Raw genomic sequence first — 27,850 nt, 5'->3', positions numbered from 1 at the left:
AGTTCCATCAGAGTCTCGCGTAAGCCGGCGCAAACATTTGCACACACTAAAAGAGTACTGTTACCACAATGACACTTTCAAGCATTCTTTTCTTCCGCGTTCTGTCAGGGAGTGGAACTGTCTGGATCCCTCGGTTGCTAACGCGAATTCATTATCTGACTTTGTCTCACAAATAAAAAGTATCATCTGATTAATAAAATAGCGCTACCAGCCCCATATTCATTCATTTCGCCACCATTGAAAGTATATCTGTGGCCAAGTGCTCAGTGGAGAATATTTTCTGGTTTGCTGTAACTTGCCCGTGTAGCACTTCATTTCATGTGTACTTTCTGTAATATATCTATATTACGTACATATTGTATATTGTACATTTCTATATTGATTCTTTTATATTTCTGTATATGATTTCTATATGTATATTTGCATACTGATTGTCAATTATTATTAAGAAACTTACATTGTATAACTTTTTGATCACTGCACTGGATTCCTGCTTTTGTTTTGTTGCATCTGCATGTCCAACCTGTATACCCACCTGCTATGGTCTCGGAAAGAGACTGGCAGTATTGAAAATAAATAAATATATAAATAAAGTTCATATTTCAATGTTTGTGCCTGCTAGACGTTACATGCCCATTAAGGGTGGTGATTGTAGCAATCCGAGCGTATCTCTTGGGTATAAACCAAGCTTTCACGCCCAACTTGGGGCTGAAATACGGCCTTTCGCATATCCAAAATGTAACAGTACTCACGAAAATCGAGGCAGGCGTGTTCCCTCCAATATGCTTTTGGAGGCAACGGTTATCATTCGAATTCCGCTGCTACACCGTACTCCCGCGATAAAAATTGGCGCCATTCGATCGGTTTCTCCATGTGCTCCTTTTCCTTCGGCGTGGAACTTGTACCTGTAGCGATTATTTATATTCCTCTTTCTACGCACAGGACACAACGTTCACCGACCCTGTACTAAGCAGCATGATGAGCACTGCTAAAGGTGACCAGTGGCGCAAGGTTCGACGTGCCGCAAGCCCAGCCTTCTCTTCCGGAAAGCTAAGAAAGGCAAGTGGGCTGACATATCGCTGGAAATATTGTGGTGATTATTTATAAAGGATCCCGTGTATGATTCGGTGTAAGGCCCATGGGAATTTGTTGGAGAGAGAGAGAGGTGGCTGCAGAGAGAGAAGGCAGAGTGGTCGACCTGAGCTATTGTTTGGTCTGGTATGCTATATAAAAGGAACACTAAAGAGAAACATTGAATTGGTTGAGATTGATAAAGTGTGCTCGGAGAACTCTTGTGTAGTTTATTTCACCACCATAGGTTTATTATAGGAGGAGAAAACCAAGTTCAAAATTTCATTTTTAAATTTCGCGCCGCACTTTGTAATTCGTGACGTAAAAGACTTCAAAGAGCATTAACGTACTTTGGCACCACTGGCTCGACGAAATTTCCACAAACTAGTTATATCAAGTCTCTGGCCCCCTCAGAGGACAATGTACTTCAATTTAACCGATTAGGAACTACGTAAGCCCAAGCAGGCGCCGTCAAAAATATGTGACGTCACGACAAATGGTGCGGGAATTCCAAGGTGGCGTCGCCACCTGTATTTTCTTTTTGCGCGTTTTCTCGCTTATTAAGCGTCTTCGCGCAGAAAGCGTAGCGTTTTTGGTATCGTGAAAGACTCTCTCCTCCCCCTCTCCCCTTCCCCCTCCCCCTTTCCACTCTTCCTCTGAAACGCAGGCTAGACATGCCGAAATTCTCTCCTGCGCAACGCCGCTATGAGCACCAGCGCATGCGCGTCCCCTCTCCTCTCTCTCCTCTCCTACGCTGCCGCCCTCTCACGCGCCTGTAGGCCGCGTTCCCCGCTAGACCTGTGAGAATTAACGGCCAGGCTAGAGGGAAGACAAGACGCGCGTAGCGTCCCTCTTCGCGTTCCACGACGCGAGGTCGGTAGCATGCCCAACGAACGCCAACGGAACGCGATCGTGCAAGTGCTCCGGCTTCGCATAGCCTCATGGTCTCCTTTGGTGGGAAATGGTGTAATTATTGCCAATCCTAATATGTTTATCTGAATATGCATTACAAGTTCGCGAGTGCTGAAAATGTTATTCCTGGCAGCTACTCGGTCAGCATGAAGACGCTTCGGGTACACGCCTGATAAGCGTGCTTGAAAAGTACGTTCATAAAAGTATGTATTCCACGTTGCCAGAGCCGAAGCATATCTTCGGTAAAGCCTATATTTAACTGCTGCCATTTTAGAATTAGCAAGTACATTCTTTATTTTTTTTTATTTATTTAGTTTACCCTCAGGGTCAACAGACATTACAGAGGGGAGTGGTAAAAATAATAACGAACAAGTTTGGAAGTACAAAGAGGCAATACAATGTTTCTGATTAAACAACAGATTATGATAGGCAAAAAAATACAAAAATAGCAAATATCAAAATGGCAAAGAGGAAAATAGAAAATAGAAGGATACATTCTGGTAAAAAATAAGAGGAATGTTTCTCAATATACAATAATCTCTCTTACAATTCAATACAACAGGTGACAATACAACAGGTGACAGTGCAATGTTCTTATTTACAGAGATACAAATATGGCCTATGGGATGAAAACTACTACAAGGTATTAAAAGAATTGGCTAATACAGTCACAAATGTGTCATGATCTGAAATTGTTACAAGCGATGCGGGAAGGCAATTCCAATCATTTGATGTGCGCGGTAGGTATGATTGTCGAAATGATTCAGTTTTAGACAATGGGATGCCAACCTTATGAGCATGATTCAAACGGTGAGAAACATAATGCGGCGAAAGTATTAGCAAATGACGTAAGTATGAATGGTGGTAAAGTTTGTGAAAAAGGGTTAAGCGGAGCATTGTACGACGAGATGCAAGTGAAGGTAATTTAAGGTTAGATTTCATTACTGTGATACTCGCGTTTCGATTGTAATTAGAAATTATAAAGCGAACAGAGTTATTTTGTACCATTTCTAATTAATGCACCAAGTTATTGTGATATGGATCCCAAACCGATGCGGCATATTCGAGTTTAGTGCGAAGGAGTGTTTTATACAGCATTAGTTTGACAGAAGAAGGTGATTTTGTGAAGTTACGGCGAAGATATCCGAGCATGCGATTAGCGTTACAAACAACATAGTTAATATGAGTATGCCATGTTAGGTTGTTACTGATATGAACTCCGAGGTACTTGTATGAGGCGACACTGTCTAATTGTGTGTTATCTAAGTTGTAAACAGGTAAACTAGTGATTTTTCTTGACACGCGCATGAATTTACATTTTTTACTGTTTAATTCCATGAGCCATGTGTTACACCAGTTAAGGACAGCAGTAAGGTCAGATTGAAGAAGGGCGACGTCCTTAGGTCCAGTTATTTCACGAAAGATTACACAATCATCGACAAACAGATGAACATATGAGGAAACGCAAGATGGCAAATCGTTAATATAGATTAGAAAAAGAAGCGGACCAAGGACGGAGCCCTGTGGTACACCAGAATGTACCGCACATTCTTCGGAATTAGTTCCATTAGCTGATACAAATTGTGAGCGGTTAGTAAGGAAGTTTTCAGTCCAGGTTACAAGGCAGGAATCAAGTTTAAGTAGTCGTAATTTATAAATGAGCAGTTTGTGACACACCTTGTCAAAAGCTTTAGAAAAATCGAGGAAAATACAGTCGGCTAAGGAGCTGTTGTCAAGAATGGTGTTTAGTTTATGTACGAAAAGTGTTAGTTGAGTTTCGCAAGAGCATGATTTGCGAAATCCATGCTGCGAATGATTGAAAAATGAGTGCGACTCTAAAACGCTTGCGAGGTGAGAAGCCAAAATGTGTTCTAATATTTTGCATGGTATACTAGTGAGAGAAATGGGTCTGTAGTTTAAAGGAGAGTGCTTATTACCCGATTTATGGATTGGAGCTACCTTCCCGACTTTCCACTCAGATGGGAGAACACCGTCGTTGAGAGACTGTTGGAAAATTTTTGTTAGTATTATGGATGAATAACAGACAGTACTTTGGAGGAACTTGACATTTATTTAATCGCTACCCGGTGCCGAGGACGGTTTTAGTGACTTAATAACGCTTGCGACACCATCGTAACCGAAAATGATAGGAAACATATCGTCGTGGTCATATGGTTGCACATGGGGAGCAGTGGCGGTGGCGGGTAAAGAAAACTTTTTTGAGAAAACATCATTCAGTATGTTGGAGCATTGGTCGGTCGGTACAGCGTCACCGTTAAGATCGTTAAGTACTATCACATCGTTGTCTTGGTGATTGATCACACGCCAAAATTTTTTAGGGTTAGTCTTCAACATCGTAGGTAAGGTATTGGCTAGAAAACTATCTTTGGCAACTTTTAAGGTCTGCACGTATTCATCAGCGCTCTGTTTGTAAGCTGACCAACGAGCCTTGCTATTACTAAGTTTAGCCGATTTGAAGAGACGCTTTTTTTGTTAGACAAGCGTTTTAGCTGATGATTATACAACGGTTTTTTTAGGTTGGAGGAGACGCGTAAGCAGGGATGTACTTATCTGTTAATTGCACAACCTTAGCAAGAAAGATACTCCAGTTCGACTGAACGTTGCGATAGTCGAAATCACTTAAGTAATCATCAAGAAATACAGCAAGTTCATTGTTGATAGCAAGAAAGTCGGCCTTGTTGTAATTTCTTAATGTCTTGATCGTTTTATTCATCTTAGGTTGCTCAAGGCAGACTTTAAACGAGAGTAGGCTATGATCACTTATTCCTGGCAGGCATGTTACTTCAGAAACAAGATCGGGTCGCGTAGTCAATATAAGATCAAGTGTATTTGAAACAGATGGTGTTATCCTTGTTGGTTCTTTAATCAACTGTGTGAGAGGAAATGTACTGCACAGCTCTAAGAAGTCTTGCGCCATAGATGAGTTAGGGTACACTGTGACGGGTACATTTTTCCATAAGAGATTGGGCATATTGAAATCGCCAAGTAGGAAAATTGGCAGTGTGGTGTAACGGGAAAAAACACTATTCATTGCATCATGCAAATCACACACAAACGTTGTAGTAAAGCTTGGGGGCCGATAACAAACCCCCAAAATTATCTTTTGATAGGCTAGTGTTACGACTGCTCATACAATCTCCAAACTGGATGCAGTTTGAATGCAATCGGAAGGAAACTTTTTATTTATCGCCAAAAGCACGCCCCCACCCGAACGATTAACGCGGTCACAGCGGTAAATAGAAAAATCGCGTGAGTTGGCAAATAATTCATGGTCTCCGATTGCCGGTTGAAGCCATGTTTCTGTCAATGCGATTATATCCGGTTCGCATCTATCAACTGCTGAATCCAATAAAGCGCGTTTGTTGATAATGCTTCTAATGTTAGTAAAAAGAAAGGATGTATTGAGCAGTTCACGTTTGCTGACCCTGTCGCGTTCCTATTTCACCGAACGTTTGGACTGCTGGGTATCAGGTGCGTGCTGCGAAAAATGTTTTGTATTGCCAGCCGTAGCTCCGGGTGCTTGCAATGACTCGACTTCTTTTACACATTGGTTATCGAGTCGTAGATGTACTGCTTCTTATTCATGATCACCTTTTGTACCGCACTTGATATGTGTTTACGCCAGGTTGATTTCTAGCAAATTCGAATAGTTTTCGTCTCACATCACGTGTAGATTCACAGAAATCTTCGGTCACACTTATATGTTTCTCTTTAAGTGCTGCTCTCGCAGAAAGCACTTTTCTTTAGATTTGAAGTCCGAAAACTTAACAATTATAGGCCGACATTTAGTTGGTGCATACGACCCTAACCGATGAGCGCGCTCGATAGCGTTGTCTGGTAGCACATGAAGCGTACTTGTTAGAATGGACTTTATCTCGGATTCAGATTGTTGCCACGATTCTTGAGAGTCTGGAATACCTCGAAAGATTAAGTTATTGCGCCGGGAACGGTCCTCCTGTTCATTTAGGCGAGATTCCAAGTTCTCAAGGTGGTTATCAAACGACCTCACCGACGCCTCCACGCTATCAACAGCCTGCTCTAAGTGCTCGATAGAATTAGTTTTTGCCTCTAATTCATCAAGCCTCTCCTGTATCGTTGCAATTTGAGCTTCGATTTTCTTTTGGCTCGTCCTTATTTCTTTCACGTCAGTTGCTAACGTGTTCTGCACTTTGGCTGACTGAGTTGACTAGGCATGAAGGTCCTTAATGAGGTTAAATATGACTGTCATCTTTTCGCAGGGATCATCAGGCAATGAATCCATATCGAGCAAGGCCTTAGTACGCCTGTCAGGGCCCGGATTAGCTTCAATATCACCAGAAAGAAGTAACAGGAAAACCATCGAAAAACAATCGCATGCAATGTCGGCAAGCGCTTCCGGGCACGGAAGCAGAACCAAACACCGGTTATCACTTTTCTTAGCATACAGGGAGCATGGCTTACACACCTGTAAAAGGCAGAAGCGTGGAATTTGCAGCATGCTGTCTCGGTGCGTGCCTCCGTGCCCACTGAAGAGGCTGTTGCAGCGCCACCTATTTAAGTCCTGTGCTGGTAGTGACGTCATCGTAGAAAAAGGCCATGCGCAGATGGTTGGGGCGACGATGCTTGCATCAGAGCTTGATTTCTTTCCGTGCTGGAAGTCAGGAAGCTGGTAACCACGATTGCGGGGCGGAAACCACCATGCTCGCGTGGAACACGGCGAAGCTTGCAGCGATGGCTGCAGCACCAGGAGCGAAGCCAGGTAAGTCTGTAAAAGGCAGAAGCGTGGAATTTGCAGCATGCTGTCTCGGTGCGTGCCTCCGTGCCCACTCCGTGCCCATTCGAAGAAAGGCGAGATTTCCTTGCACGATATGTGAACTTCTTACAACGTCTAGCAGTCCCAGCAAAGCGGACAAACCTTCTCGATTGGTACATACATATGAAATGATCTGGACATATTCGGTTAGTGATTACCGCCAGAGTAAATGAGTGTTTAGCATATAAGTTATTCGCTTCAGTAGCCCACAGACAGCCTTTCTGTAAATCTTTTTTTTTTGAAGAGCACTCTTTCGCTCTCTCTCTCTCTCCCAGCACAAATTTCTTAGCAGACTTGTCTGTCATAAAATAGCGCGAAGCCGAGCCTGAAGTTCGGCTAGTTGGCTGACATTCATCGTAAAGGATTTTTAACTGCGCTTACAAAAACATCTAGTGTTCTTCCCTCTTCTTTTGTTCGTGTTTGTTAGCGCAGTTAAAAAGCCTTTACGCTGAATAAAACAACATGCTCATCCCCGAGAATTTTTTTTTACCACGCTTCCACGCGATTCTCTTGATGCTTATATTTGATGCATTGGGTAAATGCCATTCTGGTTACCGAGGAAACGTACGCATGATCATTATAACGCTCCTAGCTGTACCAACCGATTTGCTTGAAGTTATCACGGAAAATGAGCATGGCCTTTGAAATTCTGCGATATTTTCCTACAAATTTTGAGTTACACGAACGTCCTTCCCTATAAAGTCAGTATAGTATTGGCGCTTTATTAGGCGGATATTGTAAATCTGAAACTGAAGGCTAAGAGCAACCAATGCATCACTTGTAACCTCTTCTCTGCACTGAGCTCCCTATTGTATGGTAACGCCCAGCCCAACCACGTCATGCAGTCGAAATGTTTTCGCAATAAAGTTGAGTCAGATGTCAGGTGTCGGAAAGCCATTGACACAAGTGTCGGTTTCTTGGGCGGTTAGTTACAAAACAGTGTTGCCTCCGACATATATGTGGGTATGTCCTAAAACGCGTAAGTCCACATTTATGAAATGTGCCAAAATGAAAGCGCGATTTTCTAGTATAATGTGGAAGTGCAAGGCGATGAATACATTGCATGTTGGTTATATGTCACTTCACAAGTGTGACTCTTACACTGGATGCAGATGACGTCTCTGGTAGAAAAATGCGCTTACGTGACGCTTGAGCACCTCAAGAAGGCGGCTGCTAACGAAGAGGACATCGACTTGAAAGAGTACAGCTTTTTCTTTCCCTTTGCTGATGATTATCTGCTGCTAATATACTGTTTCACCTAAAACCAGTCTGCATGGAGGCAAATGCATTTCGAGCTTGGTGTTGATGAGGTAACCAGATTTGTTTATTTTCTTCATTTTTTCGGTCAGATTGTATCTATTGCGCTCTCTAATCTGAACATTATATGTAATGCGATCTCTAATTAAAGAAACTGAGGTATTTGTTAAAAGACCATCAGCTGGTTGTTATTTGGATGAGAGCTTTCTTACGCACGAAGGAAGAAAGGTTAACCGCTGTGATATCCAGCCACCAGCGGAAGTTGTCGTCACTCCTTACAGGAAACGTCTTAATGGCCTTTGGTTTGTACAACTCGCTGCAGCGAAGTTAATTATTACGATTGTTCTGGTTAGCACTAGGCTACGTTTGAGTTCAGCGGTATATCCAAGATTTTTTTCCGCGTCATTACTTGCTGTAAAGTTAAGCAGTATGTTTACTCTCCAAATGAAGACAACGTGACTAAAGGGGAACACGTCAGAAAAAAGGATGAAGAGGACACACCTGCTGACTACGGGACTTTGTTTGATTCAAGGTTACTCTCCTTACATATCTTCATAGCGGCGTCTCAACGATGAAAGGTTCTATTAGATATCATGTTTCTTTACAATGCTTCATGAGCGGCTAACCTTGACAAAAATAACTAATTTCCCACCTGTTGTCAACAATCTCACACGGCTCTATGTTAATTTCGTTTTTTTTTCTTTTTTGCCCATTACTCAAGAACACACTTGTTCACCAAGAAGCGTTCAGTAAAGTGCGAGAAGATCTCTTAAAAAATGTTTTACTGCAGCCTCAAAGCAATCATCGAGAAGCTCCTCCCGCTCCAAGTACGCTTAATCATTTGTATGTCGCGCTGTGTCGATTATTACAATAATTCCTTTACGCAGGGCGAATAATTAAAAACATAAAGCGTGCGTTGCGTACATTTGTGCGCACGGATAGTCTCGTAGTTACTTTTTATGAGCTTAGACATAAAATTCTGGCCCTATATAAAGAACTTTCGATAAGTTATGTTGAAGTTGCGTGTAGTGACCTTTCTATAAGAGCTATATCGGGTGCTGGTTAAAAACTTTTTAGTGATTTATTTTTACTCGCGTCTGTCCCTACAATCAGGTTTTATGGCAATTACTCTCTGGACGTAATCGCAAGGTGTGCCTTCGCCACGGAACTGGACTCTTACAGTGACAACGCAAGTGAATTTGTTAAAAAGACGAGAGATTCTTTTTCCGGGCGCATCTCACCGCGGATATTCTTCGTTCGTAAGTATATTTCTAACATTGTCATCTACGAATAACGACACAAAGCTTTCTCCGTTCATTCATCTCCCGGTCCGTTTGTCGCGTTCACACTCTCATGAGTACAGCCGGCGACAAATGGAATGAACAGCAATCCATCTTATTAAGTTTAAAACATACAAGCACAGTGCCACGCGCGCTCCTTTCTGTCTATAGGCCCCGCCGCGGTGGTCTAGTGGTTATGGCGCTCGACTGCTGACCCGAAGGTCGCGGGATTGAATCCCGGCCGCGGCGGCTGCATTTTCGATGGAGGCGAAAATGTTTGAGGCCCGTGTACTTAGATTTAGGTGCACGCTAAAGAAGCCCAGGTGGTCGAAATTTCCGGAGCCCTCCACTACGGCGTCTCTCATAATCATATCGTGGTTTAGGGACGTTAAACCCCAGATATTATTATTATTTCTGTCTATGTTTTATGCTACCGCCCCCTTACACGTGTTACTACTGCCTTGCGCAAACCACGCCAGAATGTCTGGGAACGTTCCAGATTATTTTAGGATCATCTGTTAGCCATGAGCGCGCAAATGCGAACAGCTGAGTCGATTCTGGAAGTAACGCGGCCACCAGAGATAAGGCTGGAATGTTCGACGTAGCATTTATAAATGCCGGCGCGCCTTACTGCGAATCAGATTATCGACGGCCGACGCTCTGTTCGCCGCTATAAGCGTAGTACAGTGTGTATTGCTGTAGATTGCCTTTCAGTTTCCCGGCCACAAGTCCGGCCAAATAAAGAGTTTTATCTTGGACACGCCGACTGCAGCCTTCGTCAACGTCACGACCCCGTGACATCTCGTGGAGGTGTTGTTCGTTCATGTACCGGACGCCCCCTTCAAGCCTTGAGCCCAGCCCACGTCGCGAAGACACCGACACCGTCAGCGACATTCGAGCCAGCCGTAGATTGAAAGGACTACCCCCACAATACGGATTCCTACTGGACAAGCCTAGAGTCACGGCGAAGAAGACATCAGACACGATGGCGGCCGCAGTATCCCCTGCAGCGATAGTGATGCAGCCGCCCAGGGAGCCGCCGACTTTCCGTGATTCTCCATGCGAAGACCCCGAAACCTGGCTCGAGACGTTTGAAAGAGTCTCAACATTTAACAACTGGAACACTCAAGCTGCGCCACCTTTACATTTATCTGGAAGAAGCAGCAACGACATGGCTCGGTAACCGGGCGTCCACACTTCGAACCTGGTGCCTCTTTTGCAGCGCTTTCTTGTAGACGTTCACGAGCGTCGTCCGGAGGCAAAGGGCTGCGGCCTTGCTCGAGGCACATGTGCAGCTCCCGAACGAAAACGTGACCATCTTCGCGGAAGAAATTACCCGGCTGCTCCGCCCCGCTGACCCCAACATGCCTGAAGAGAACAAAGTTCATTTCCTCAGGAGGAGTAAAGGTGCAACTCTTCGCTGGACTTATCAGGAATCCACCGAACACCGTCCAGGCAATTTCCCTCGGAGGCAACAACAATAGAAAAGACACTGGAAATTCGCACCCGGCAATTCAACCGCCGCTCGACGCCAGGCTACGCAGACATTCAATCACATCTGCTCAGAAGACCTGCGCGAGACCATCTTGTTCGAGAAGAAATCCAGCAGTCGTTGGGTGCCCTTGATCCGCCACAGCCGCAGCTGCTGCAGCCCGACGCAACGCCCCTCCTCCGCGGCCACGTCAAGACGCCGCACCGCCGCAGCAGTCCCGCCGTCAGACACCGCGGCCGCCGCCACCAACGCCATGCCACCCACCTGTCGGCTAGCGCTACACCCCGAGAATGACTGGCGTTTGGGACACCCCCGACCACCACCCGCTCTGCTACCATTGCGGAGAAGCTGGTGACCCCTACGGCCGCTGCCAGTACCGACAGATGGGACTGCAAGGTTTCGCCATCAACGCGCCACGTCCAGAACGAGGTGAACGGCCAAGTGACATCGCCGACTATATCGCAGGAGCGCAATGGACCCCCCGAGGACCTTTCCGATCGCCGTCCCCAGGCCGCTACGCCTATCCCAAACGCTGACACACACTGACCCAATCCGGGGCCGGTCACCTAGCCCGTATCCGGAAAACGAAGGGCAGCAACCCATGTAGGTGCGGTTGCTGTACGACGAAATACCGAAGATCCTCCGTCGCCGACGACGACGCCGCGACGAAATTTACAGAACACGATGCAAGCCGAATAGAGCCCTGACGTCGAAACTTCGCGGACCCAAGAAGCACCTACGGAATAGCACCTGTGTTGACAAACATTTTTGGCAAAATTCGACCGCATGTTACGCGATAGTCTGGAGGACGACCATGTGGTCATAATTTTGAGATACGTGGATAATTTTTTGGTGCTTGTAAATATATCGCCTGGCATTACTCTAGAATCTGTGGCCACAGATTCTGTGTCTTGCCCTTTCACCTATGAACTACCAGAAAGTAATGCTATAAGGTTTTTAGATTTAGAAATTTCGTTCCATGTCGACATGCATCTATTCTGGACATATGTACCGCGTTTTAAGAATGACGTGCTGCCATACAGCTCTTGCCGCTCAAAGCTAACAAAAAGGGACATAGCATTGCTTTGTTCCAAGAACGCGTTGCGAAAGAGCTGGTTGCACACGATACACGCGAGCGTAGATGAACAAGCAAGTAGACTGAAGTCGGCTGGGTTCCTGGACCATGTAATGCGAGCGGTTGCCAAGAAGCTGCTGAAAGAGCAGAAAAGGTAGCGCGGAGGGGAAGCAGTTAAGCCTGTGCTTCGCGGGACCACGGCAGTATTGTGTGTAATGCCATATGTGCATACGTTATCGCACAATATCAAGAAGGCAGTGATGAAATATGGCAGGCACATGGTTTTCTCGGCTCCGCGGATGTTGAGCGGTCTGTGCAGCCGCATCAGTCGGCCTGCGCAGAGAAGGGCCACGTGCGGCACGAATCATGTCTCGAAATTTGTGCCTTGGCTACTCATGTTGTCTATAATATTCCTTTATCGCTCCGCAAAGATACATCGGCCACACTCGCCGCTGTCTTAATGATCGCCTCAGGAAATACAGGGCCTCTCTTCCTACGTATGACGGTGCTCATCGACCAAGCCATTGCAGGCAGTGCGGGTGGAATCCTGTGCTTGACAACACTAGAGTCTTAGGTCGGGGAAAGACCAAAGGGAAATTTTGGAAGCCTTCTACATTTTAGAAAGGGGGAAACAGTTGCGTCAGTGACACATCAGTGCACCTGTATGCTAAGCATATGACCTTTCTAGACGCCGTGATAACTCGTTAAGATTGTGTTTTGTATGACGCATGGGTGCTTCACAGACGCGCTAAGGTGGGTGCCGGCGGGTATAAGTTTGCGTTTTAAGCATTCTTTGGTCAGTTGTAAGTTAGCCAGCCTGTCCCGTCATGTTCTTCTCTGTGTTTCATGTTTCCCGCTGGTTTTTATCCACTTCGACATGTACCAACTAGCCCAGTCCATCGCCTTGGTAGCCATTTCTTCTTATGGAAGCTTGTGCACTGTAGCGCGTATACAATCATTCAGTCTGGTTGAAACTACACTAGGCGCCTAGACTTGGTCGTTTGGTACCTCTGGACATTGTAGACCAACGGCACTAGCCGAAGATAATCTTAAACGAACAAAATAGTGTCATCGCCTGCATAAAACATACCACAGATTCTGACGCATTTGATTTTTAACGTATCAATTTAGCGCAGGGCGAGTAGTACGTCGAGGGGCCCTCTACACTTCCCGAATCCCTGTTTTTTATTCGCGGAATGGGTTGACTGAAGGATCTAAAGGTAAATACCGCAAGAACTGTATAACTTCGGCACACATTGCGAAGTTATACAGTGCAGAAAATTCGAAATTCCGGAAAAAATGTCTGCCCTGAACTCTAATTTCGCGATGTCATGTGTCCTGAGTTATCTCGTTTCCTTCGTAACGCGGTGCAACAAAAAGCTAGAAGCGCTCAAGCAGCGGGAGTTGGCGCGTTATGGTTGCCCGGTCCGTTAAGCCATCGGTCGCGCCGTTACCCTAGTACCAAGCAACATTGCGCCGCACATCGTGGTAAAATGGAAGACAAAAGCAATATCCCGAGTTGAGGAACATTGGCCTCGTGAATAATACTCAGGAGTGTACAGCACTTATGCCACAAAGCTGTTGCGCGGATGCACTAGCGAGAATAGAAGTTGCGGCAGAGAGACAAGCCTCTTGTGCGCATTTTCCAAGCTCGAAAACCACAGGTTAAAAAGCAGCCAGCGACCACCTGCTTTCTGTTTCAAGAGCTTCTTTTCTTTACGACAGTATATGCTTAAGTTAATGTAGAAAACTAAAACAAACCATACGGAGAAGACCACAAGCAAGATTTCACGGCAGTGCAACGATTATCTGCAACTTTATTCTTGACCAATTATAGATGAACGCTTGGTGACGTCGCTTCCGTCGGAAATTCTTCTGGCGAGCGCCACTACGTGCCGATGCGGTCGGCAGAAATATAGCGATTTCTTTGCGTGATTATACTTCTAAATATTAGGATATCGGTGTTTTTGTATGTGCGAATCTTTAACTCTTAGTCTACATTACAAGCAAATAAATACGGGGCCTTGAAAAGATTTAAAAGGTCATTTAAATAGAATGAGTGCGTTTTCTTTTTCTGTGATGCTGCACTGTTAACAACTTCAGCATCCACTTTGGCCTAAGTACGTAGAGGGGTTAGTAGTGATGGAGAGTCCTGAAATTAAGAATGTCCTCACTTGACAGCGTAAATGACCACTGCTAATTGCTCATTGAGTGGACCCTCGACTCCAAGTTCTGCAGCATGCATCTGTATTCATTACATAGCTACTAATCATTAAGAAGTTTCTTGAGCCTGCTGTGGAATGGCTACTGAAAATTCATTTTCCAGTCTCAGTCGGGGTTAGGAGTCTGCTTTCCTTCACAATCACTACTGCTTAAAGAGGTCATGAAGCACCCCTTGGGCTTGTTGAAGAAACACATCTTGCGGAGAAGCTGATACGGCTATGAACTGCTCAGCCAAATATTGCAGTCATGCGCGCCGCGTAAAGGCTGCAAGTGGAGCGCGAAGTTGCTGTTTTCTCAGGCGCCCTCTTTTCAAACAGAGGCCGGTTCTCACTCTCGCTGGTGGGCGGAGCGCCTGCCGGTTGACGTCGCCTATCCGCTTCTCCGCGTCGCAAAAGACAGCATCCTCATTGGCCCATAGCCGACATGAATCGAGAGCGGCGTTCAGATCAGATGCGCTTCTTGCCACGGGGTGTCGCCATTGTCGATGCCACACTCCTCAGTCTACTAACGTTACACGGTAGCCACACCCGCGCACGCGAATCACAGCAGGAGAGCAATCGCGTTTCACGACGCGCGCTGACGTAACTTCTTTCCCCCGTGCCATCCCTCCCTATGTAGCTTCCGGTGCTCTCGTCTGGAGGAGAAAAGAGAGAAAGCGCTGACAGCGTGCGCCAAAACCCCGTAACTTCGCTCGTCCTTGACGGATTCGAGACATTTTTGCGGCAATCGATTCGGAAGGCAGTAAACTCCGATTCTGAAGTTCATTACTTGGAAAAGTGCTTCATGACCCCTTTAAGTGGAGGGCGTAAGTGCAAAGCGTAATGCGTAAATGCAATGAACAGACACAACGAACGTTTGGCGAACATTATTCTGGAAAAGTTCACAATATTTTCTCTTGCCAACTTAAAAAAAATGCACTGCTTGAACTTCTGGCGCAAGGCTGGAACCATCAACGAAGCTGGTTCAACATAGCTAAGTTTTCTAGTATTGCCAAGTTTTTGCTGAGAGGCAGCAGTTCAAAGTATGCTAGACTTGGCTGGACATGTCACGTGCCTTGCTGTTACGTGATGTTGTGATTTTAGTGACGTGGCTAGCTGCTACGTGGTTTATGGCGGGGACATGTCACGTGACTAGCTATTACGCGATGTTGCGTGATTTTAGTCGCGTGACAAAATGTTACCCGATTTTTAGTCACGTGACTTGATGTTGCGCTATGTTACGTGCTTTTAGTCACGCGAGTAGTTAGATGATGTTACATAATTCAAGTCGCGTGGATAGTTACGCCATGTTACGTGATTTTAGCCACGTGAGTGTTACGGGGTTCTTAGCCACGTTACTGGATGTTACGCGATTTTAGTCTGGTGCCTATATGATTCGTGATTTTTGTCACGTGACTAGTTATTACGTGATGTTTCGCACTAGTGGTGCCAAGACTCAAGGGAGTCAGGAGCTGGGTGGCTTTCTTTGTTTCTCGTTACTTTTCTATTTCTTTCATCCTCTCCTTCTTTCTTTTTCTTTTATCTCTGTTTATTCCATGTCTTTTTTCTCTCTGTTTATATTTTTTTCTTTTTCTCTCTATGCATTTCTTTGTCTTTCTCGCTCGTTCTATCTTTCACCTTCTTGCGCTTCTTTCTTTCTTCCCTCTATTTATCGCTTCCATTTACTTTCATTCTCTTTCTCTCTCCTTACACCTCTCTCTATCTTACTTTTTCCCTTTCTTTCTATTTCTTTTTTTGACTCTATGCTGCATTTTAATCTCTCCCCTCCCCTTTCTTTCCTCCTCACCCTCACTTTCCTTTCCCGCCACCTTGCTAAACTATACCATACAAGTATGCGCTATGTTCTGCTAGCGTGCCTGGATAGCCGAGTTGCTAGGACGCGGGTGCCTTCGGATCGTGGATAGGCGGGTTCGAATCCCGCAGCCTGATCAGAATTCTTTCGCCGCGATTTTCTCTTTCTTTATATCTTTCTTTCTGTCTCGCTGTCTCTTTCTCTCTCTCTCCGTGCTCGTTCCCTCCCCTCACACATCAGGGTTATTACAGGCCACGCCGGAGAAATCGGCGCGCGTGCGTGTTGAGGGAGCGAAGCAGAAGTTGAAATGGACGAAGCGACCGCGTAGCGGTTCATGATGATGATAATTACTGTTCGCACAACCCGGCGCAACGAAAAGCTTAAAGAGCTCCACTCTTAAACATTACTGACCATGCCGACCGCAAGTGATTGTACTTTGTCGTATACCTTATCGAAAATGCTTCCACTTTTTAACACAGAAGGCCAGTAAACGAATCCTAAACAGTCACTCTCGGTACTTCCTGCTTTATTTCGGTGCGCATGGGTAATGTTTATGTTGCATTCCTTCCCATCAAGCTAACCAAGAGCAGCAGCATTGATTATCAGAATTATGCGCGAACTACCGAATAAAGGGTTATCTCACACTGCAACGTCGTGTTGTCAAGGCGTGAAAGGCACGCTCTAGTCCTGCGGGATTAAGCACCGTCGTGCCGGTTGCAGAGGAGGTGAGCGAGCGCGTCGATAGAACCGGCCGTAATGGGAGCCTCGAAGCGCAGCCATACACGCAATTCTTAGGCAGAATATGAACGGGGACGAAGCTTTGAAATTAAGCTTTACATGGATATGATTGACCGTGAGATTACAATGCAGCTGCGCGATAAAGAGTTAATGCCTTGTTTTCTGCACTTCGCAACCTTGGCATCCTGTGCTCGCGCGTAGCTTGTGACAGGTGCGAATAGCAGAGAGCATAAAGCAGCACAACTGTTTCAACGGCGTGCCACAGGTGTGGCCTACAGGATTTCGCTAACTTATGAAACATCGTTTACATCGGCGAGGCAGGCCTATGTATCAACTTGAGGCTGCGCAAGTACCACGCATCTTTGAACACTGCTCATGGTTCGAACCACTGCCCTGATCGTAACTTTCATCCACTATTTAGTAATGCTACTTATCCTGAAGAGAACAAGGTGATGACACGCGGGAAATTTCCTAAGATTACTGTATCAGGTTGTAAATAAGTGATTGTACCTGAACACCGTCACTCTGTTTGCTGAATAAAGGATTTAGCTTTCTACAGCGCTCTCTGTGGGACTGATGCGCATCGTTAGAGTGGCTGGGGTTACAGTTGCCCTGCCCAGCCCCGCTGAGGTGTCCTGGGAGACAGTTCGGCTTCAATAAAGCACAGCTTTTAGCCGCCTTTCTTAATTTCTTGATGCTCTCTTGTGTGCATCATGCTTCAGCAGGTTTTTAAAAGAATACATAATAAACAAACTACTCCAGAACTGAACTATTCCGCAACCTACTGCTAGAGTGTACTAGAACAGGGGCGTGCTCGGAACGAGCTTCGAAAAGTGAAGCCCAAACAGGCGAAATCCGCTTGCGGCGCTGCGATCAGTAGTCTGCAATGTGTCGTCGTTTAGGAGTGGCGCGTGGCTCCGCCGAAGTGGTGCAGGGGTAGAATGCTCGCTTCCCACTCAAAAGGCCCGTGTTCATATAGCAGCTGTAGATAGTGCGTTTTTATTCTTAGTGTCACATTTTATAGCTGTATTGGTTTTTCTTGTTTCTTAAAACTAGCTTCAGTTGCTGCGTGCTGGTTTAAAAAGTAACGCTAAATGGGAAGTAAAATAAAAGAAATTTGACAGTGAGTGCAGTTATTTGCAGCGCCACCACCCGGGATTGCACAAAAACGTAAAGTATGGCCTCCGAGACTTTCGCGAATACAAGACTCGAAACGATGTTTCAAATTTTACGTCACTTTTTGTAGCAATACATAGCAACATAAGCTACATTTAAGAAACAAAGGGAAACCAACACAGCTATAAAATGTAACACTAAGAATAAAAAAAAACCACCATCTACAGCTTCGATTGGAACCCGGGCCTGTTGAGTGGGAAGCGGGCATTCTACCCTTGCACCACTTTGGCGGAGCCGCGCGCAACTATTAAACAACGACACATTGCAGACTGCCGATCGCAGCGCCGCAGGTGGATTGACCCTGTTTGGGCTTCACCTTCTTTACATTGGTACTGCTGCCGTTCCGAGCACTCCCCTGTTCTAGTGCACTCTATTACTGCGCGTCTTATGCTTTAGTTGCTTTTCGTGGCAGCCCTCATGGAAACATCTTCTTCTGGTCTGCGTGGCGTGCTCACAACACTTTTCGTTTTACTTCTAGCAACATCTAGACGGCCTTTCTGTCTGCCAATTACTATGCTTGTTTTGATAGCATCAATATTTGAATTTTAAAAAATGCTTGTCTTTCGTCAAAACAAAAACCTGATATATATGTAAAGCTCCAGGATCTTACGACCACGTCTGTGATGTTACAGGTGGATAAAATTCCTAGTAAATTTAGGTAACTCACTCTGCAAAGCTACAATATAGCACGTTCACGTCGCTCAGTATGGTGCCAGGCTATGTTTATTCCGCAGAGTGCATCAAACAGCCCTTTCTATATATACATATATATTTTTATTACAGTTACATTTCCAAGAATCGCGAAACTGCTTGGAATTCAGCTGAGTACCTCCGACACTTTCGAGTACTTCGTGCAAATCTGCAAAACGATAATTAAAAAGAGGAAAGACAAGAAGGAGGTAGGTGCTACATCGTTTTATATCAGTGATCATTGTATTTTCATTGCACAAATGGTTATTAACCCAATGTTTTCCTTGCGTAGCGTCACGATGACTTTCTCCAGTTGATGATGGACGCGCAGGCAGGAGAGCTCAATGATGCTGTTGAGAATGTTTCCGCACGTGACGAAAAATTGTTCAACCTTGGATCAGACGTGCAAGTGGATGCACCGGTTGGCGCAAATAAGAGTAAGCGCGGGATGGAACAGAGTATTCTGCATCTGCTTATTTCAGTTGACTATGTCTGTTTTATTTGTTTCAATATACTGCAGGCTTACAGGTTTGTCCCAGATAGGAAGGGCTATGCAATATACGCAAATACAATGAGAAATCATTCAGGATAGAACGCCACTGGATCAAATGTTTCGAGCTTTCCGCGAGTGGACTTGTCTTTGTCAGTCAGATCGTCGAAACGTTGCCTCCAGTTATATTCTATGTTCAACGCTTTCTCATATGTTCAAGTACCCATCTTCCGTGAAATTCAGTCTTGTATGAAAATACAACATCGCACAAGAAAGAGCAGTTCAAGAAGTTCTGAGATATCAAACGCATTATACTTACATATGGAAAATTCAATCACTCAATCAAATGCTTTCTTAAAGTTTTGTTTTAAAAAAGCTAGAGGACTGGAAAATGGCCCCACGAAGGCAGTTACAGTCGAAAATTGTGCTCGGTAAAAAGTTCGTTTGAAATATCAGTTCTTGAAAAAATTGGCTGGGGGAAATGACTTCCTGCGTGCGTGTTCGTCTTGACGGCAGCTGTTTAAATATTTAGGGATACGGCAAAACAACGACAGGAAATATGGAATTAATAAAGAAGACAGCAACGGTCGCTTGTTGTGAGTTTTATATATATTTTAGTGATTCAAAATAAATTTATTTTTTCGGTTGTGTCCCCACTAAACAGTGCAATATTCAAATGATAAAGAAAATATTTAGGGAAAATTAAATTTTTTAAGCGCACATGCAGGTAGGTCTTTCTAAATTTTCCGAGAGCTACTTCGATACGCCTGTAATTCATTTAACCTACAGGCGAGTCGTTCGCCACTCCTTGTGACACCATGTGTACACGACTGCCAATGATACTATTTACAGCTTGTTTCAGCTCTTCTGAACGTTTTCTTGTGGGCGCTAGATTTCCATTGGAGCATATTGTGCACGGCCGGTCTAGTTTTGATTAAGCTTCCAGAATTGTAAAGAATAACTTCCGTTCCACTAAGGTGAAAACCTTGGGTGCCTCACTGAACGCGAAAATTGACCCTCGGCTTCCCGCGGCGTCCGGTACAACACGAGTGATGCATGATATCATCACCTGATTGCGTCACCATATGACGTCGTCATGGCGTCAAATATCTCCAATACTTGTGACGTCATCATGACGACGCCAATTTTGGCGCGACGTCACGTCACGAGGCGTAACTTCACATGATGTCGTCATCACATAACATCTTACCTTGGTCAAAGGTGGGCCGATTACGGAGGCATTTAAAACTAGGCGAGGTGCCTCCGATCCTGGATGCAATGCAAAACTACGATAGGTGTCGAAAACTTTCGGAGGGTGGTGGTAAGGTTCAGTGCATCACTGAGAAGAAATAGAAGATGGCTTTCGTCTCGAGTTGTCTTAAGTGAATGCATAAGGGACCCCGTGAGTTTTTTTCTAAGGCACATATACTAATCAGGAGACACAGGTTCGTGATCTAGGCATGATTCAAGCGTGACCATTGCAAGCAGCAGGAAATGTGTTCCGAAAGCACTCCTAGTGGAACTCCTCTACGTTGAGCATGAGCAAAGTGAGTAGGCGAAACGGGGCATGCAGCTGTGCAAACCTGGACGAGCGGTGCCCCAGCCTTGGCGAGACCTGCAAGAAAACGCCGCTTGAAGGCCTTGCTCCTGATGATATTGCGACTTTTAGGCGTTTCAAGGTACTCGCTGCTTAATCGCGCACCTGTGCGAAATCACGGAGTAAAACTTGTTGGACTAGTTGGTGCATGCTTCCCAGAATAGGAAGATGCAGTACACCGAATGAAGAAAAACAGGCGAATGGAAAGTGTTGCGGGTTGACGCTCCTTCTTTTCGCCTGTTTTTTCCCTTTGGTGTACTGCGTCTTCTTATTCCCTGAAATCACGCAGGCCGGGATCGAGTATTTAAAGGGGCCCTGCAACACTTACAAGTTATCGTGACATGTCCTCACTGTCGGAGTTTATCACCAACTAATCGAGTGCCGCCAAAAGTTTTAAGATCCCTCAAGGACGAGTGGTTTTACAGGGACTGGTCGCACGCTCTACTCTCTTTTCTTACGTCCCAGCGAGCACGTTAAAAACAAAGCAAGGGGGGGGGGGGGGAACGGGAAAAGAGCTTCGTTCATAAGACAGCGCGCGTCATGGCACAGAGCACATCATTTTTTTGTCTTTGAACGCACGCGAGGCCAACGTATCCACGATGCGCGCGGCAAGTCGCGGCGCGGGCAGCTATGGAGCTCACGATGTTCAAATCAGCCAACGGACGTGCCTTTTGGGCATGTGACGCAGTTGATTTGGGTATGTGGCATCATTTGTCAGAAGAGGGAGTGGTCTTTAGCTGGCTTTAAAATTTAATTGTAAATTTTCTGCTGCGCTGCGCTATATATTTGGCTCACTTCTTCGCAGGAATGTCCACTACCGATCGGCAGCATTTTCTGACCATGTTCAAAAAGTGTTGCAGGGGCGCTTTAATATCGAAAACTGAACAACGGCGAGGTCCCGCTCCATGCTTAAGCAGCTGGTAGCGCGCGTGATGAACTTGTGCTGCTGTCCGGGTGATGTAGGCCTGCAAGAACAGAAGCTTTCCAGAGTGATGCCATAGTCACTGCTCTATAATCACGTGTATTGTCCACAAATCTGTGCAGCGCTGACCGAAGACGAAGCGGTGGCCCAGTGCGTGCTGTTCCTAATCGCCGGCCAAGACACGGTGTCAACTGCCATAGCTCACACACTCTACCTACTCGCCATCCATCCTGAAGTACAAGCGAAGCTGAGAAAAGAAGTGGACGACTGCTTCGCGAAGGAGGTATAAGCGCGTCTCAACTGATACGGAGCGCTGTGTATCGACAGAGAATTATGCAATGTGTCCATCTTTTCTATAGCGCTCAGAATGTTACATTTGAGTCAATTATGGAATGAAGTTGCAATTTAGAAAGCAGGAATTCAAAGGGAACATTGATGTAGTACTGTCAGCTCTAAATTTTTTTGCATGTAAGAGTACCAGCGTGGATGAACTCTTGACCACAACACATCCCGCCGAGTATATGATCAGAAAATACAATGGCGGCCAGCATAGCGTATGAGCCTCATATCTGTATTTTCTCCTGACTAGCTCGTTACGTTCAAACATTGTGTAGGTGGTAATTTCGACTGAAAGATTCCGATCAATGTTTGGTAATTGTCGTGGTGACCACAAGAGATATTTGGAGCTTCCACTTGCAGCACTGTATGTTCGAGTAGCACTGGATGTTCGAATAGTTTGTTGTATGAACACATGCTGGGCAGTGCATCAGATGTTTCTCAATAGAACGAAGAGAAAAAAAACGATTTCTCTTGGGTTAGTAAATTCCCCTCTAGGGTACCAAAAAGAACGCTCTTGCCGCGAGGAGACGCTTGATTGGATAAAAAACGTGTCAAGAGATAACAGTGGTGACGACGCCACCTTTAGGTGTCCGCACTAGCAAGTCGTGGCGTCATCAATTTTCATGGAATTCAATAAGGTCTGCATAATTATTTATCTGTAAACTTGCATCACACTGCGTTTGAAGGCAGCAGAGGATGTAACACGGGAAAGTTCAGCGATTTTTTTTATTCAGCCGATGTGTTCAAAATAAAATAAAGGTTTTATTCGCGACGTCACAATAACTTTGAGGCGCTTAAGCTCTAGCACCAAATTGAGAAGCGAAACGCAGATATTTATTTTCTCTTCTAAGAACGAATCTACGACGGCAAAATTCGCATACGCAATGCTTCAAAACAACAATATATTAGTGCATTGTTATTATATGTGTCACTTTAGTGTCGCTTTCAAGGGGCATGCAGTGCGTGCACATGACTTGAAATCATCCGATGTATTCAAAGTGGAGAGGTAGTTGTATTCATAACAGTAGTATATGCACAACATTTGCTTCGTCAACGACAACACAATACGAATGGTGTTATCTAATTGCAAACGAAACACCGAATATAAGGTATGGGATCGCCTGTTGGAGGGACCCATAAACAGCAGATTACATACATCATAGCCTCGAAGGTCTAAGAACCGCATGATCAGGGATGCTAGGCCATATGATTGTTATACGTCGCTTGTGTTCGCTGTACGTGGTGAATGTAGCTGCACTGACGCTCAAGATGAAATGTAGGGAGAATCTTAAGCTTGCAGTGCAACGCACAATTTCGTGAGCCTTTATCATGCGATTCGTACAGTGAAATGCTGCCTTTCGTACGCCATCACTGCATTGAGCCTTGTAGCGAGACAACCAATGTGCATTGACCGAAAGTTCTGCTAGAATTCTTTAGCGAAAAGACAACCGGGACAATCTTCCTCGAGTGGAAAATGTGGGAGGTAAGATATGCTTGGAATATACATTAGCAGCAGCAGCGCAAACAAACAAATTGCGAGCTAGTCCACTTTGTGAAGGTGGGTGACCGGCGATGCTGTCTAGCACACGACACAGAAGTTACTCATAATTCGGACCATAGCGGATACGCACCCTGAAACTAAATCCGAAACGTCTGTCTAGAAAGTGTCTGTTGAGTTTAGCGCATGCTTTTGTAAAATGTTCATTTGAAAATCATATAACTTGGGCCTTTTTGCAATTTTCTCCATTCCAAGGCATGCGGTTGGCGTTTCGTGCGCAGTCGTCATGGACTTTGGGGCCGCCGGGCTCCCTTCATCTTTAGGGGGCGATAGTGAGTAGAGAGTTTCCCCAGTTTGGAGCGTGCGGCACATGCCTTTTTGTTGGCGCTCAGAAAAAAATACACTGAACCCTAAGCAGATACAGCTTTGCTGCAATATCATCCTAGTTGTACTACCCGTTGTGGCGGCCTAATGGTTACAGCTTCGTGCTAGTAAACTGAATGACTCATGTTATATTTCTGGCCAGGTCCAGCGCATTTCGATTGGGATGATCTATATGCAAGTACGTCTGTGTATTTAGGTGTAAGTGCACATCAAATGGTTCCTCGCGGTAAACATTTAGCCGCAGTCTGCTACCACGTGATTCTTCGTAACCATATATTGGTTTTATCAAGCCGAAACCCAGAATTTAAACAATTCCCTTCTTTCGCTGCTTTTGCGCTGTCCAAGTCACACCGTGACTAGATTCCGTATACATTTGCGGACAGAAGGTACAGGTAACAGGATGGCAACGCACAATGCGCGTACCTGCGCACATCTATACGAACTGAGAGCGGTAAAGCAAAATGTGCGCCGTCCTGAGAGAAACTTAAGGCAGCTTCGCAGTAGTGATGACAAGCCTCAAGGAAGTGCGGAACTGGGCGGTCTGCTTTGTTTCGCCTTATTTTTCTGTTTCTTTCTTTCTTTCTCTCTTTCTTTCTTTCTTTCCTTCTTCCTTTCTTTCCTTATTTCTTATTCTCCCTGTTTTTTCTCTTTTTTTGTCTCTGCTTATTTCTATTTCTTTCTCTTTCTTCTCTCTATTTCTCGCTTCCTCTTTCTTTCTAACTCTTTCTCGCTCTCTCGATTCCTTTCTTTGTATTTCTTTGATTCCGTCTCTTTATGGCTGTTTCTGTCTTGCTCTGTCTTCTTTCTATCTCTTTTCCGTGTCTGTATCGTTCTATATCTTTCTATCTCTGTATTTCTTCCCTTTCTCTTTCTTTCTCTATCTCTGTACTCATTCTTTCGCCCATCAAAGTTATTACATCCCACGCAGGACAAATCGGCGCCCGTGTTCTGGGAGCGAAGCAGAAGATGAAGAGGACGAAAAGAGCGTGTGCTCGTTAATGATGATGAAAGTTCCTGTTCGCTCAGAACGAACTAACGGTCGGCTCAGCGCACCTCCACTGTTAAGAACTGTTACACATGCAGCGATAGAAAGGTAATGGAGGCACTGGGAAATGGATTAGTAGCTCTTACTGCTGCACTGAACTGAGGCTTATTCTCCGGGTAAAGACCGAGGTAAGCGAAAGGGACGCCTACCAATCCTTTGACCAGGGCTTAAAGTCAGGTGGGGCTCGCTGGACGGGGGTGGGGGTGGCCCCCCTTCCATTTCTTAAGGAGGGGCTGTATGTATGTATGTATGTATGTATGTATGTATGTATGTATGTATGTATGTATGTATGTATGTATGTATGTATGTATGTATGTATGTAGGTCGCCGCCATAGGCGTGCGCAGGGTACCCCTTCAGGGGGGGGGGCGAAGGGATCGTCGCGCCTCCCCCCTCCCAATTATGTCAATGTATGGCGCTGGCATTGCGCCCCCCCGCCAGAGTCGCAGCGGCCCCCTCCCTATTATGTCAATGTGTGGGGCTGACTTTGCGCCCCCCCTCTCTTAGGTGAAGAGGGGGGGGGGCGCCTCCCCTGCCCCCCCTGTGCTCACGCCGATGGTCGCCGCCCTCTGAGGGCCCCCCCTCCAATGAAGGGAGACTTCAAGCCCTGCCTTTCACAATGCGGAGTGAAGATGGAACGTTCAGATGTCGCATTGCTGCGGTGTCGGTAAACGGGGCATCTTATTTAAGAACAAATATTGCAAACAGCGTCAGCCAATCTTGAAATGCAAGGAACAATTTTCGATCCTCAATAAAAAAAAAAGATTTCCATAAAGGTGTTTTACTATACAGGGCCACTTCCCTGACAGTAATGAACAGCGGAAGGGGTATACCGTATCATCTCTTTATTGAGTGCTTTCAGTTGGTCATTTATCCAAACCCGAACCGTAACTACTTACCTGAGAAGTTCTGTAGTATAGTTTACCAAAAGGTTTCGGAGCTGACAATGCGCTTCCCTGTAATCGCGTCCTGATAGTGTTCGAACTAGGATGTGCAACTATAAAATTTTCAACTTGGAAGCGAATTCGAATACCAAGTGCGAACACACAATCGAATATTTTTGAAATATTTTCGAATACAAATAGTACGACTACTGATTTAGTAAAAAAACACTTTCTTTTCACCAACAAGACATGAAAATGTAAGCTTGTTGTACAGCAAATAATGTGGAGGAGATTCATGCATTGCAGAAAACTATTGCTTTACAGTACCACATATTCACTTATTTAATGTTGCCACGAAAGGCTGGATACCTGCTTGGTATGTTCGGGAAGCAGCGACACCGTCGCAAATGTCAGAATTCCTCCAGACAAGAAAAGAGCTGAGCACTCGGCACACTACTGCTTACGCGTTAATATTCTTGTAATAGTTGCATCCTTTAAGCATGCTTTGAGCAATGATGATTGCTCGGTGCCATGCTCATTGCAGGTGCTTCATCGTAGGATAACTCGCGATAATCGCGGGCTTTCTTTTTTTTTGTCATTTCCTGTTAATTTTGCATTTCTTCTTAATTCTGCACATTTGTTTCGGTGGTTTAGATCAGTGTAATTACGGCACTCTATTGCAGCAACATATTTGGCCTCATGCACAATGCCGTGCTCTGACCACTACAATACTGGCACATTTGCAAAAGCGCACTAGGGGGCGAGGGTGGGGAGGGGAGGTGTAACGCGGCAGCTGAAGGTGGTTGATCTATTTGTGCATGAAAGTTCACGATATTTAGCACAGGCACGCTATTCTTTCAGGGGATTTCAGTACATTTTATGAACTTTTCTGATATCCGAATATTCAGAATAGTAAAAGTGCCTTGCGTACTGAATCGGTTACCGAACGGTTATAGAGTCGAATATTCGACGCCTGGAGTATTCGGACAGCCCTAATTTGAAACAAACATTTTCACATTTGGTCTCATTGCTTTGCAGGGAGAACACCCAAACTTGGATGCTGTATCGAAGCTAAAGTACCTTCACTGTGTTGTCTCGGAGTCATTGCGAATACACCCTCCTTCGACGAGGTGGGCACATTTTTATGCACGCTTTATTGAATGTATGGTCCCCCAGCGGTTGGCTGTTTTTTGTTTTTTTTCTTGCCCTCATTTTTCCTTCTTTCATTTCTTTACATACCGGAGTCGCCACAGTTCGTTTTTGGTAGTTAAGAAAAGCTGGCCTTGCGGCGGCGTTTTATATTTCCATTCTTCATCTTACTGCCGGATTTCAGACTATATGTACGTCCGCAAAAGATGGTCGCCGAAGTCCTCACCGAGCGCTAAGAGCAGTTCCCCAAGTCGTCGTATTGACCCGACATCATTTCGCGTGTATCTTACCTGAATGGAGAAGCGCGTGCCACGTCGGTTGAGATGTCCTCGTACGCAGATGACATACGGTGATACGGACGCAAATGACGTGTTGTGCGCGCAAAATAGTAGCAGGTCATTAGCTTTTTCGAGGCATTTCTACTGACGCACAGATTAAGGAAGTAACGAGATCCAGGTTTGTGGCCATTGCCTTCACTAAGCAATAGGTTGCGCCATGGGCGCGCGCAGAGTTGTCATATTAGAGAGGGGGAACCGAATCTTAGAATAACAGAGAGCTGAGCTAGTTGGTAAGTATTCATTCTAAAAAGACAGGGCGTGCAAACACGGACACGAGAAAGAAGTCAGGACACCACAAACGCCGACTAACAACTGACGAGACGCACAACGGCTGAAAAGAAAGAAGGCACGAAAACTTATCTGCGCATGCCCAAGCAACAGGCGAACCTACTAATCCGGCACGCGTGGCGGTCTACGTGGAAGATAACTGTTAAGGCATTTGATTTCATCTTTATGCAAGTTAATCGACGGTTGGCTCACGCATGCGCTACCACTATTCTCAATATGCCATGCTTCAATCACTAGGCGCGTTTCTTCATTTCTATGACGGTACAACACTGCGCATTCATCGAATTTTGGCGTGCACTTACAATCTCGACAATGTAAAGATAGATTAGACACTCTTAAAAAAAAGAGAGTCAAAAGGGAGTCACGTCTGCTTGACTCTCTTTGTGGCAGCCGATGACC

At 45.3% G+C, this 27,850-nt stretch overlaps 1 protein-coding gene across 1 annotated transcript in view; it reads left to right on the top strand.

The window, feature by feature from the left end:
- Positions 1-27,850, top strand: part of LOC119391811 (cytochrome P450 3A11) — an 87,136-nt gene that overhangs the window by 14,781 nt on the left and 44,505 nt on the right. Inside the window, exons 5-11 of the mRNA XM_049415406.1 lie at positions 943-1,059; positions 7,909-7,997; positions 9,167-9,312; positions 18,612-18,727; positions 18,811-18,955; positions 21,650-21,810; positions 26,715-26,806. Coding sequence (XP_049271363.1) covers positions 943-1,059; positions 7,909-7,997; positions 9,167-9,312; positions 18,612-18,727; positions 18,811-18,955; positions 21,650-21,810; positions 26,715-26,806 — 866 coding nt within the window. The remainder of the gene's footprint in view (positions 1-942; positions 1,060-7,908; positions 7,998-9,166; positions 9,313-18,611; positions 18,728-18,810; positions 18,956-21,649; positions 21,811-26,714; positions 26,807-27,850) is intronic.

The sequence above is a fragment of the Rhipicephalus sanguineus genome, chromosome 4 (genome assembly GCF_013339695.2).
Source record: "Rhipicephalus sanguineus isolate Rsan-2018 chromosome 4, BIME_Rsan_1.4, whole genome shotgun sequence".
Taxonomy (NCBI): Eukaryota; Metazoa; Arthropoda; class Arachnida; order Ixodida; family Ixodidae; genus Rhipicephalus; species Rhipicephalus sanguineus.
This window is presented reverse-complemented; position numbering and strand designations above follow the sequence as displayed.